At 37.9% G+C, this 14165-nt stretch overlaps 1 protein-coding gene across 1 annotated transcript; it reads right to left on the bottom strand.

The window, feature by feature from the left end:
* Window positions 1-13571: 13571 nt before the first annotated feature.
* On the bottom strand, window positions 13572-13949 carry LOC130940051 (mitogen-activated protein kinase kinase kinase 17-like). Its single transcript, XM_057868100.1, has one exon. It carries the CDS (start codon window positions 13947-13949, stop codon window positions 13572-13574), a length of 378 nt encoding a protein of 125 aa, XP_057724083.1.
* Between the last annotated feature and the right edge of the window lie 216 nt (window positions 13950-14165).

Raw genomic sequence — 14165 nt, 5'->3', positions numbered from 1 at the left:
TGTTTAAGGTTTGATCTCTCAATTCTCTACTAATCTTGCTTTCTAAGGCTTGCTTTTTTTCTACCAATCAACAAAGAATTAATGCACAGATACACATATCAAGAGGTCTTTTAAGGGTTGTAATAGGGTTAGGATCAAGGTAGGATTGTATTTGGCCAAGTGGACTAAACTCTGAATCCTTAATTAACTTAAACTTTTCCCACCTAACTTAAGACAATCCATGTAATAACAATACAAAACCTAACTATCCATTAACCATATTTTCCACATATTCATGCATCCGAATTTGAGTACAACTCATATGCATTGCTTTCACTATTTACTTTGGGGTATTTTGTCTCCTTTTTATTGTTTGTTCTTTTTCTTTTTTTTTTTCTATTTATTTATTTTTTTTCATAATTTTTCTTTCTTTTACTTTTCTCAAGGCATATGATTAAGGTATTGAATGTATGAATATATTCTCAACATTCTTTCACATTTTCAAAAAATTCTAACATACTCAATTCTCAAACCAAATGTTTCCAAACCCAATTTTCCCACACTTAAATCATATGCACTCTCACTAGTCTAAGCTAATCAAGGATTCAAATTAAGGACATTATTATTTTTCACTTAGAGTTAATGATGTGCTAAAGTAAAGAATAAAAGGGGGTAAAATAGGCTCAAAATTGGTTTGTAAAGGATAATGAAAGGTTAAGGCCATATGGGTATGTAAGCTAAGTGAAACAAAAGCCTCAATCATATAAGTATATGCATACATCAAGCAATGGAAATATAGAATTAAGCAAGACAAAGATCACAATTTTAGAGAGAACAACACACACCAAAATAAAAATATTGGTTGATAAAATGCAACCAATCAAATAGGCTCAAAATCTCACTGGTTTTATGTGTTCGAGCTCTAAACCATGTTCCAAAATAAAATTCCTGAAAACAAGTTAAAAAAAATTCAATTTAAATTAGTGAAATATTATAAAATAGAGTCTTAAAAGGAAATTTATTACTTTAACCAAGCAGTGATAAAATATGCACAAAATCAAGCAACATGCAATCAAATTAATGCAAATGCAACTACTAACAAGGAAAATAAAACATTGGTGTTGAGAAGAAATTAACTAACCCACAGAAGTTGGTATCGACCTCCCCACACTTAAAGATTGCACCGTCTTCGGGGCATGCTAAGATGTGCAAGTGGACGGGTGGCTCCAATTGATACTTTTCTCCAAAGATTGTGCAGATGGACTTGTCGGTTGTCCCATTGAGAAGCTTTTCCTTTCCCTTATTTGGTGGCCAACCTGAAAGAAGACAAAAAGGAAGAGAAGTAACCCAAAAATAAAGATAAGAAAATAAATAAAGTATGGGTGGGTTAATGCCAAATAATGCGGGTCTCAATTACATGGTAGCTACAACATGCAAGAGAGAAGACAGTAGAAGCAAACGGCATATTAGTAGTGCAAAAATTGTAACAAAGGGAAGAGAGTGTGGGTAATGCAAGATAGTATAAGTTCATGTCAATGCAAAAAGAATACCAGGATCATAAAAATTAGCATTGACTTATGAATAATAATACCCAATCAGAATAAAACAAGTCATGAAGCACCAGAATAATTCAAGAAAAGGTACAACAGTTGAATAAGAAAATTTAACACCAATGGAAAGAAAAAAAATAAAATATGCACAAAATTAAAATACAATGAATGAAAGTATGTAAATAATTTAAGTGAAATAGAATGAAAGAGAATAAGGATGAGAGGTTAAAGGAATGAAGAAGAAGAAAGTAAAAAAGAAGGAAGAAAGAAGAAGAAAGGAGAGAAGAAATGAGAAGGGGATGAGAAAGGGACGCGATGCGCGCGCGCAGGACATGCGTGCGCATGAAAACTGCATTAACCATGTGACGCGTACGCGCCGCCCACGCGTACGCGTGGGTGGTCTGGAAGTGAAAGGATGCGCACGCGTCAGGGACGTGCACGCGTCAGGGACGCGTACGCGTGGATGATGTTGTGCCTCTAGCACAGTACCAGCCCCAGACCATCACAACTCTCTGTTCAACACGTTTTTACGCTGACTTTCATGCCCACGCGTACGCGTTGCTGACGCTTACGCGTGGGTTGAACTTTTTGCAGGGGATGCGTACGCGTGGGGTGCCTTGTACGCCACGCACCCTTCCCGCGCGTCTCTTGCGCAACTCTCTGTTTGGTTGCGCATATACAAATGATGCGTGCGCGTCGTAGACGCTTGCGCGTCGTAGACGCTTGCGCGTCGATACCCCTTTTTTTTATATGCAGAATGTAAAATGCATAATGCAGATGAATATGCAGAATTTATGAATGAACACTAATAAAAATAAAATGAAATAAGACTAAGAACAGAAAGGAACGATTATACCATGGTGGGTTGTCTCCCACCTAGCACTTTTGGTTTAAGTCCTTAAGTTGGACGTTTGGTGAGCTCCTTGTCATGGAGGCTTGCGCTTGAACTCATCCAGGAATCTCCACCAATGTTTGCAATTCTAATAGCCTCCGGGATCCCAAACTAGGCGCAAAGAGCCTTCAAGCAAGATTAAGCAAGTGACAAGGCCCAAGAGTGTTGATTGCTAGATTGAATTCCGGGGTACCAAACCTTGCTTTTGCTCCCGTCTTCTTGTTGATCATCATTGTTCCAACCGGGTGGCAAGCAATTTGAATTCTCACTGAAGTGTCCAAACAACTTCCTAGACCCATTCAATCGAGCTCTACACCAATCCTTGCACTTCAACTTGGAGCGTGCAACCATATTGAACCTTGCATGACAACTCTTACATCTAACCATCTCCCTCTTACTCTTAAAGCCACAAAGAGTTCTAAGTTGCCCATCCGTCTCAAGCAAAGCATATTCAAGTGGGCTAATTAAGTTTAGAGATGATAGATTTACCCACTTGAATGAAGGGATGGATGGTGATGGCTTTGGGGGAGAGGTCTCCAACAACCTTGGCAAGGTGATCTCCAGCTCCATTCCCTTGGACTCCTCTTTTACAACTTCCACCTCTTTGCAAGCTTCTTCAATATCAACCTCTTCCTCTTGGTAGCTTTCTTCCAATTCAATCTCTTCTTCATTGTTCACTGACGTTAGGATTTTTGCCAGTAAAGAATTTCATAAAAACAGTCGCGTTGTAGATATAGTCTCTAAACCGACAGAAATCCCTTCGCACAAACGTTTGGTTGTCACAAGTAACAAACCCCTAAATAAATTGATAACCGAAGTATTTAAACCTCGGGTCGTCTTCTCAAGGAATTGCAGGGAAGTATGTTTTTATTATTGGTTATGAGTTTGTAAATTCGGGTTTTGGAAGTAAGGTGGGAATATGTTATATGACAAGTAAAATAAAATAATAATAACTGTAAAATAAACCTTTGGCAAGGTATAAGAACTGGATGTCCTATCCTAGTTATCCTTATCAATTGTGATAAGAATCGGATTTTTCTCCCACTTTGTTAACCTCTAACTATGAAGGTAAGTTAAGTGGATAAATTAATTCCAATTTTCAATCAACAATGAGTTTGATAAATCAAGAGTTACCAATTATTTAACCAAGGCCAAAAGGAAAGAAAATTATATCTACTGGAATAAAAATGTCTTCAGATTGAGAACAACAATAACATAAATAAAAGGAAGCAATATCAAACTGAAATATCTTAAATAACATTAATTTAAAAGAGTAATCTGTAACATGGAACAGTTCATAAATTAAATTGGGATAAATAAAAATAAAGAACCTGGGATTGAAAGTCACTCCTAAAACTAAGAGAAGTCGTAAATCCTAATCCTAAGAGAGAGAGGAGAGAACCTCTCTCACTAAAAACTACATCTAAAATTGTAAAAAGTGAATTATGAGTGCCTGATCATGAATGGATGCATTCCCCCACTTTATAACCTCTAATCTATGTTCTCTGGGCCGAAAACTGGGTCAGAAACAGCCCAGAAGTCACTTCTAGCACTTTTCGGTCCGTACAGGTCGCGGAAAAGTGACGCGGCCGCACGGGTTGCGTTCCTGCCAGGTCACGCGTCCGCGTGACTCACGCGTTCACGTCACCTGGCGTTGGGGCAGCTATGACAAATTATATATCAAATCGAAGCCCCGGACGTTAGCTTTCCAACGCAACTAGAACCGCATCATTTGAATCTCTGTAGCTAAAGTTATAGCCGTTTGAGTGCGAAGAGGTCAGGCTGGACAGCTTAGCAATTTCTCCAACTTATTGTATTCCTTCCACTTTTGCATGCTTCCTTCCCATCCTCTAAGCTATTCCTGCCTTATAATCTGTGAAATCACTTAACACACATATCAAGGCATCTAATGGTAATAAGAGAGGATTAAACATAGGGAACTTAAGGCCAAAGAAGCATGTTTTCAATCAAAGCACATAATTAGGAAGGTAAATATAAAACCATGCAAATAGTATGAATAAGTGAGTAAAGAGTTGGTAAAAATCACTCAATTGAGCACAAGATAAACCATGAAATATGGGTTTATCAACCTCCCCACACTTAAACATTAGCATGTCCTCATGCTAAGCTCAAGAGAAACTATAAAGAGATGAAGAGGAATGATAGAATGTATGAGATGCAACCTATGAATGCAACTAAATGCAACATGCTTCTACCTACTTGGTTAAAAATAAATAAGTTCTTCAAGATAAATATGAACTGGATTTCACTAATTCAAATCATATAAAATAAAGACAAGTAAACTTGTAAGAAGATAGCTCATGAAAGCAGGGAACATAGAATTAAGCACTGAACCCTCACTGGTAGTGTATATCACTCTAATCTCTCAAGTGTCTAGGGTCAATCTCTCTACTCTTCTCTAATCATGCTTTCTAAACTTTTGTTCTTCATCTAATCAATCAACAAATAATTAGCATATCAATGCAAATATCATGAGGTCTTTTCAGGGTTGTAATGGGGCTGAGGTAAAGGTAAGGGTATATATAAGGCTAAGTGAGCTAATTAAGTGAATCCTTGATTAGTCTAAGATCTCACCTAACATACACACTTTGTAAAGCAAAGCTTCTTTACCTATTCTCCCATATTTTTCCCATTTTTGATGTTACATGCTCATGCATTAGTTTTAATTTTGTCCCATGTGCATTGCTTTATTTTGCATTTGGGGAATTCTTTTGTATCCCCTATATTCAAATACTGAATTATTTTTTTTAATGCACATGGTAATTCAATTATTTTAATTTCACATGAGCATGCTTCCAAAAATTTTTATTTTGAATTATTTCATTCTTTTCAGCTTCCTACCCTTTGTTTTTATCATCCATGTTCCCAATAGGTTTCCCACACTTAAACAATTACACAATTTCTATCTTAAGCTAACCAAGGATTCAACTTGGGATTTTAAATTTGTTTTTCTGCTTAAGGCTAGTGTTGTGGTTTATAGAATAAGAGGGAATTAAAGGCTCAAGGGGGCTGACAAGGGTGATGTAAAAGGTAGGCTAATTTTGGGATAAGTGAGCTAGAATCAAACATTGGTTACAATTATAGAGAAGAAAACACACAAGAATAAAAATTTATGGTTAAATAATGTAACCATATAAATAAGCTTAAAATCTCACAGGTTGTGTGTTCTTTGGCTCAAAAACCATATTCCAAATACAACTTCAAAACAAGTTTAACACAAATTTTTCAATTTAAATTAGTGAAATACTATAAAAAGTTTCTTGCAAAGAAAATTATTACTTTAACCAAGTAGTAACTCAATGCACAAAATCAAATAAACATGCAATACATGCAAATGCAGCAACTACTTTAACAAAGAAAATTTAAACATTGGTGTTGAAACAGAAAGGTACTAACCCACGGAGATCGGTATCAACCTCCCCACACTTAAAGATTGCACCGTCCTCGGTGCATGCTGAGATGTGCAGGTGGATGGGTTGTTTCAACTGATGCTTTACTCCAAAGATTGTGCAGATGGACTTACCTGTCTCCCCATGTGAACGTCTTCTGGTTCTCTTCCGGGTGGCCATCCTGAAAGAAAAAGGGAAGAAGAGTAACCCATAAATAAAGATAGGAAAATAAATATAGTATGGGTAGGTTAATGCCAAATAATAAGGGTCTCAATTACATGATAGCTACAACATGTAAGTGAGAAAACAATAGAAGCCATGGCATGCCAGTGGTACAAAATGTACAACAATGGGGAAGAGAGTGTAAGACAATATAAATTCATGTCAATGCAAAATTAATACAAATAACATAAAAGATTAACATTGACTTAAATAGTATTGCCCAACAGTGTAAAACAAGTTACCAAAATAAATTCAAGAAAAGATGCAACAGTTGAATAAGAAAAGATATTTAACACCAATGGAAAAATAAAAAAAATTCAGAAAAGAAAATAAAAATATGCACAAATTTAAAATGCAATGAATGAGATATGCAAATAAATTAAGATAAAATAAAAAGAAAAATAAGAAGAATGAGAAGGGAAAGAAGTAAAGTAAGAAAGAAAGAAGAAAGAAGAAAAGATAGAAGAAATTAGGATTGGGAAAGAAAAGATAAGATATTTGGCAAATTAGGATAAGCTGTGCGGCGCAAGCGACGCGGACGCGTGGAACACGCAGTCGCGCGACTTGCGCTGATACTGATTGACGTGATCGCGTCGGTCACGCGGTCGCGTGACACAATTCATGCTACTGGCGCGAGGGCAGCCTCGCGCTCGCACAACTCTCTGTTCAAATTATTATTAGTGCCAAATTTTAAGTGACGCGATCGCATGGGGCATGCGATCGCGTGAGTGGGCTCTAGAAGAATGTGACGCAGTCGCGTGGGTCACGCGGTCGCGTGGATAGAATTGTGCATTCAGCACCAATCCGGCACCACTCTAGCACAATAATTGGTTGTGCACCCTTTTACGTCGAAATCATGGTCACGCGGTCGCGTGGGAGGCCATTATTCCCATATGACGCGGTCGCATCAGCGACGCGGTCGCGTGGGTTGATTTGTGCCATTGGCATGCCTCCAGCCACGCTCCAGCGTGACTCTCTATTCATTTTTATTTTTCTCTTCTCCCCTTGCGACGCGGACGTGTCGTTGATGCGGTCGCATCGCGTAGCAAATTTTTTTTTATATATATGCAATACGCAGAATGCAATATTAATATGAATGTTATGCAAAACTCCAGGTTCAATGAAATAAAATAAAATTCAAAATTAAACAAAACTAAATAAAATTATAATTGAAAAAAGAAAAGATCATACCATGGTGGGTTGTCTCCCACCTAGCACTTTTAGTTAAAGTCCTTAAGTTGGACATTTGGTGAGCTCCCTGTTATAGTGGCTTATGCTTGTATTCATCCAGGAATTTCCACCAGTGTTTGTACTTCCAGTAACCTCCGGGGTCCCAAACTAGGCATGTAAAGCCCTTAAAAAGCTTCAAACAGATTCTTAGGCTCCCAGGGTGACAAGTGTCAGAACAGATTCCAGGATCCCAAACTTTGGTTCCAAATCCGCTTTCGTTTTGATCTATACTTTTCCATTTGGGAGGTTTGGAAATTAGATTCTCACCACGGTGACCAAACGTTTTCCATGATCCACTCAATTGAGCATGATACCAATCCTTGCACTTCGAGTTGAAGCATGGAATCTTATTGAACCGTGTGCACCGGCTCTGAGTATGAGCCATTTCCCTTTTACTCTTAAAGCCGCATAGAGCTCTAAGCTGGCCATCTGTTTCAAGCAAACCATATTGAAGTGGAATATTGAAGATAAAAGACAAGGATTTTACCCACTTGTAGTTTGTGGTGGGCGGTAACGGCCTTGGGATAAGTGTTTCCAGTGGTTCTGTGAGTTCTACTCCCGTATAATCTTCTGTGAATTCTTCCACTTCAACCATCTCTTGATCAGAGTCTTCAATTTCTCCCTCATCATCGCTCAAGTCATATATTGGAGGTTGAGAAAGATCTACCTTAGCATCATCTTCATATTCACTCGGGGAAGATTCTTCTGTCTCAAAGAAATCACTTGTGGATGCAAGTTCGCCGCTGAGAGAATAAGACTCGTGATCATCATCATCAAAGAAACCTGTGTCCTGGGTTATTCCGTTCAGTTCTTCATAAGATATTTGCAGTGGAGGCGGTGCAAAATCCTCCTCAGCGTCAATTGTAACATCCTTGACAGAGTTCTCCACAACAACCGACTTTTCTTCTTCTGCAATGACAGCTTTCTCTACTTGTTCTGGTACGAGGTTATGCTCTATGCTGTTCACTGGAGTTTCTTGTGTCTTCTTCACAACACGTTCTTCATTAGATTTTCCACATAAGGCCATGGGGGTCTATTGAGGGGCTGAGTGTCTGGAAGATAATTGTTTTAACTTCTCCACCATTGCTTGCTCCAATTGATGAAGGAGTGCGGTACATTGTTTCATTGATTCTTCGAGGCTAACCCGTGATTTTGACTTTGATGGATATGGGTAATATGTATGGGGGAGTGGTGGTTCTTGGGAGTAATTGGATTGGTATTGGAGCAGATAAGGATCGTATGGTGGCGAATAGCGAAAAGAAGCTTGTGAGTGTGGTGGTTCGAGGTCATGTTTAGAGGATGGTCTATAGGCACGGGGTGGGGCTTGTTGGTAGTTACAAGGTTGTCCACCATATCTTTCAGCTGGGTATGAATTGAAGAATGGTCGTTGTCCATGATATCTTGGAGGGTGTTGTTGCCTAAAGGGTTGATTAGATCCTCTTGACTCCATCCATCCTTGATTGGTCTGACCTTGATGCATATTCCTGCTGTGGTTTCTGTTTCCTTCAACAAAGTTAGAACTAAACTCAAAGCGAGAGGGGTGAGAATTCATAATAGTTATCAGAAATAAGGGGGAAAAAGAGAAAACAAATAAACAAGTGAAAGAAAAATATTTACAATAACCAATAATAAGACACACGTTTGCAATTCCCCGGCAACGGCGCCATTTTGACGTTAGGATTTTTGCGAGTAAAGAATTTCATAAAAATAGTCACGTTGTAGATATTGTCTCTAAACCAACAGAAATTCCTTCGCACAAACGTTTGGTTGTCACAAGTAACAAACTCCTAAATAAATTGATAACCGAAGTATTTAAACCTCGGGTCGTCTTCTCAAGGAATTGTAGGGAAGTATGTTTTTATTATTGGTTATGAGTTTGTAAATTGGGATTTTGGAAGTAAGGTGGGAATATGTTATATGACAAGTAAAATAAAATAATAATAATTGTAAAATAAACCTTTGGCAAGGTATAAGAACTGGATGTCCTATCCTAGTTATCCTTATCAATTGTGATGAGAATCGGATTTTTCTCCCACTTTGTTAACCTCTAACTATGAAGGTAAGTTAAGTGGATAAATTAATTCCAATTTTCAATCAACAATGAGTTTGATAAATCAAGAGTTACCAATTATTTAACCAAGGCCAAAAGGAAAGAAAATTGTATCTACTGGAATAAAAATGTCTTCAGATTGAGAACAACAATAACATAAATAAAAGGAAGCAATATCAAACTGAAATATCTTAAATAACATTAATTTAAAAGAGTAATCTGTAACATGGAACAGTTCATAAATTAAATTGGGATAAATAAAAATAAAGAACCTGGGATTGAGAGTCACTCCTAAAACTAAGAGAAGTCGTAAATCCTAATCCTAAGAGAGAGAGAGGAGAGAACCTCTCTCACTAAAAACTACATCTAAAATTGTAAAAAGTGAATTATGAGTGCCTGATCATGAATGGATGCATTCCCCCACTTTATAGCCTCTAATATGTGTTCTCTGGGTCGAAAACTGGGTCAGAAACAGCCCAGAAGTCACTTCCAGCGCTTTTCGGTCCGTACAAGTCGCGGAAAAGTGACGCGGCTGCATGGTTCACACGGCCGCGCGGGTTGCGTTCCTGCCAGGTCACGCGTCCGCGTGACTCACGCGTTCACGTCGCCTGGCGTCGGGGAAGCTATGGTAAATTATATATCAAATCGAAGCCACGGACGTTTGCTTTCCAACGCAACTAGAACCGCGTCATTTGGACCTCTGTAGCTAAAGTTATAGCTGTTTGAGTGCGAAGAGGTCAGGCTAGACAGCTTAGCAATTTCTCCAACTTATTGTATTCCTTCCACTTTTGCATGCTTCCTTCCCATCCTCCAAGCTATTCCTGCCTTATAATCTGTGAAATCACTTAACACACATATCAAGGCATCTAATGGTAATAAGAGAGGATTAAACATAGGGAACTTAAGGCCAAAGAAGTATGTTTTCAATCAAAGCACATAATTAGGAAGGTAAATGTAAAACCATGCAAATAGTATGAATAAGTGGGTAAAGAGTTGGTAAAAACCACTCAATTGAGCACAAGATAAACCATGAAATATGGGTTTATCATTCACCAGGGGCATGGGAAGTTGTGCTTCTTCTTCTTTAATCTCCATGTCAAGTCCAATGGGAGATGATTCAAATGTAGATAAGAATTCATCAATGATTGAATCCATCTCTTGATCATCCCCTTCAAAGCCTTCAACCATGATATGCCTTGGAGGTTGTACACCCTCCTCAACATCAAATTCAAACTCCTTAGAAGGGGGCTTTGTGACTTGAGGTTCCCATGGACGTTCAGCATCTCCCAAGTCTTCAACCAACTCTTCTTCTTTGATAATTCCAACTTCCTCCACTTGTTCCAGTACAAAGTCATGCTCCTTACTGTCCACTGGAGCTTCTAGTGTCTCCTTCGTACTACGTTCTTTATTATATTCTCCACATGAAGCTATGGGAGTTCCTTGAGTGTCCGAATGTCGGGAAGTTAATTGATTTATCACTTGCTCCAGTTGATGAAGGGTTGTATGAAATTTATCCACTGTTTCTTTGAGACAATCCTGTGATTATTGGTTTGCTCGGATTGCCTAATTAGGATCATATGGCTCTTGGGTCAATGGATATGGACCTGGTGCATATGAAAGTGGTGGTTCTTGGTAGTAGGGGGCTTGTGAGTGTGGTGGTTCAAAGCTATGTTGAGGAGGTGGTTCATAGGCATATGATGGGGCTTGCTGGTAACTACAAAGGGGTCTACCATATCTATCATCTTGGTACGCACCTCGGAATGGCTATTGACCATAGTAATTTGGTGGAGGTTGGTTGTCACAAAAAGGTCCACCATAACTATTGTCTTGGTATGCATCATAGAATGGTTGTTGGTTATAGCGCATTGGAGGGGGTTGTTGCCAAGAGGGTTGATCAAATCCTTGTGGCTCCTCCCATCTTTGATTCTTCCAACCTTGATGTCTGTTCTCATTATAGCTTACATTCCTTACAACAACATCAGAACCAAACTTGAAACCAGAGGGGTGAGAATTCATAGTAGCTAAAGAAAATAAAAACTAATAAAAATTAATGAAACTAAACTCCTAAAACTAGAAACACTAAAAAAGAAACAAAAAAACAAATATTTACAATAACCAATAATAAGGCACACGTTTGCAATTCCCCGACAACGACGCCATTTTGACGAACGAATTTCTGCTGGTAAAGAATTTCATCAGAATAATCACGTTGTAAGTTTAGTTTCTAAACCAACAGAGAATCCTTTCGTACAAAAGTTTTGGTTGTCACAAGTAACAAACCCCTTAATAAAATTGATAATCGAAGTATTTAAACCTCGGGTCGTCTCTCAAAGGAATTGCAGGGAGGTGTGGTTATTATTGGTTATGAGATTATCTTTTTGGGGTTTTTAAATAAGGAACAAGAAAAGTAAATTGCAAGAAATTAAATTGATAACTAATAAAACTCTTGGCAAGGTATAAGAACTGGACGTCCTATCCTAGTTATCCTCATCAATTGTGATGAGAATTGGCTTTTGCTCCCACTTGGTCAACCTCTAACTATGAAGGTATGTTAAGTGGATAAATCAATTTAATTCCTCAGGTACTAGTCAATTCCTAAGAAAAGACTAGAGTTAGGGGAATTCAAATCAATCAGCAAAGAATTCCAATTTTCAATCAACAAGGAGTTTGATAACTCAAGTGTCTCCAATTACTCAACACAAGCTAAGAATGTAAAAAGCTAGATTAAAATCATAACTATGAAATACTTCAAATTGCAATAAATAGAAAATCAAATTAAACATGAGAATTCATAAACCAAATAGCAACATAAAATAATCAACAAGGGAAAGTAAATAAACTAAAGTACTAGAAGAATTAAAAGTAGAAGAGAAAACTAAATAAGAAAAAGCTAATCCTAAAATCCTAAAACCTAAGAGAGAGGAGAGAGCCTCTCTTTCTAGAAAACTACATCTAAAACCTAAATTGTGAATAATAAATGTTGTTCTGTGAATGAATGGATTACCCCATTTTATAGTCTCTAATCTATGTTTTCTGAACCAAAAACTAGGTCAAAAACAGCCCAAAAATTGCCCCCAACAATTTCTGATATGTCCAGCACGCGGCAAAGTCACGCGTACGTGTCGTCCACGCGTACACGTGGATTGCATTTTTTCCAGGTCACGCGTCCGCGTGATCTACGCGTGCGCGTCACCTATCTTCGGAGCAGCTATAGCAAATTATATATCGTTGCGAAGCCCCGAACGTTAGCTTTCCAACGCAAATAAAACCGCGTCATTTGAATATTTTTAGCTCAAGTTATGGTCGATTTAGTACCAAGAGGTCAGGCTGGACAGCTTTAGCAATTCCTCCAATATCTTGTTTTTCTTCCACTTTTGCATGCTTCCTTTCCATCCTCTAAGCCATTCCTACCCTGTAAACCCTGAAATCACTTAACGCACATATCAAAACATCGAATGGTAATAAGAGAGGATTGATATTAGCAAATATAAGGCCAAAGAAGCATGTTTTCAATCATAGTTCAAAATCAGGAAGGAAAACATAAAACATGCGAATTGTATGAATAAGTGTTAGAATAATGGATAAAATCCACTAGATTAAGCACAGGATAAAACCTGAAAATAGGGTTTATCAATAACATCTGAAGCACAAATAGCAAACAAAATTACTATTATTAACATAGTTTACTCAATTTTATAAACCACCATAAATATTAAGGAACAGACTCGTTATATATCAACATTTTGTACAACTTTTCTATTTTCTAAGACTGCCCCGACTCCAACTCTCTTTCGACAAAGTCATCAAGGAGAAGAAGACGGCTTGACCCAAGAGACACTACGACATAGCCATCAGGCCTTGGACAGGGGACACAATAAATAAAACCATTCAATCTTACAATGTCATCATAATATCTCTAACTACATAAACCATAAATAAGATTGCAATGAAACTAACTAAGAAAAATAATCATAGCTAAATTTCAAGATAATATGAATGAAAAAGTATGACATAAAGAAAAGGATTATCAAGAAGCATCTCAGCAAGCCACCTCTTGCTAGGATCCTTCATATAGCACTTTTCCAGAAAATCATAATAGAAAACACTGATTTCTTTCGGCTTCTTGGATAATAGGTTCAAAATACTCAACAAAACCTCAAATACTCCTCAGTAAGCAAAAAGCTCTCACCCCATGCAGGCAATCTAGTGAGCATTTCAATCACTATGCAACCAAGTGCTCATATATCCATCGGAACATCATTATGACCAAAAAATACCTCCGGGGACAAGTACGACGGTGTACCTCTAGGCTTGGACTTCCAAACCTTAATATCTGCTTTCTCCTTTTTGATCTTAGATAATTCAAAATCTGTAATCTTCAATTGATAGTTTACACTCTCTTTGTCCAACGAAGGAAACAGAAGAATGTTCTCCGACTTGAGGTCACAGTGGACGATCCCTTTGCGATGAATATGCGAAATCCCTTTAACAATCATGCGTGCATAGACGCTCACGTCGGCCTCTGGGAGAGGTTTCTTGTGAATCAAGTCATCCAAAGAACCGTAAGGAGCATACTCTAATAGAGGATTGATAAAGTAACATTCGTTCTCTACCATGATCTCAGTTCCAAAGCATCGAATGATTTCTTGGCAACCACTGCTTTCACCTTCGCACAATGATTTGAAAATATTTTCTTCTTTCTTCAGTGAGAATGCAAATCTGGGAATGAAGCTCTTCACAGCAAGCTCTGATACGGTGTTTGTGTATTAATAACAATTGCAAGATAAACAATGCCATAAGAACCCGCTCCCAAGACCTTCAGTTTCTTCCAT

The sequence above is a fragment of the Arachis stenosperma genome, chromosome 7 (genome assembly GCF_014773155.1).
Source record: "Arachis stenosperma cultivar V10309 chromosome 7, arast.V10309.gnm1.PFL2, whole genome shotgun sequence".
Taxonomy (NCBI): Eukaryota; Viridiplantae; Streptophyta; class Magnoliopsida; order Fabales; family Fabaceae; genus Arachis; species Arachis stenosperma.
Note: the sequence above shows the minus strand (reverse complement) of the source record. Positions and strands in the feature narration are given on the sequence as shown.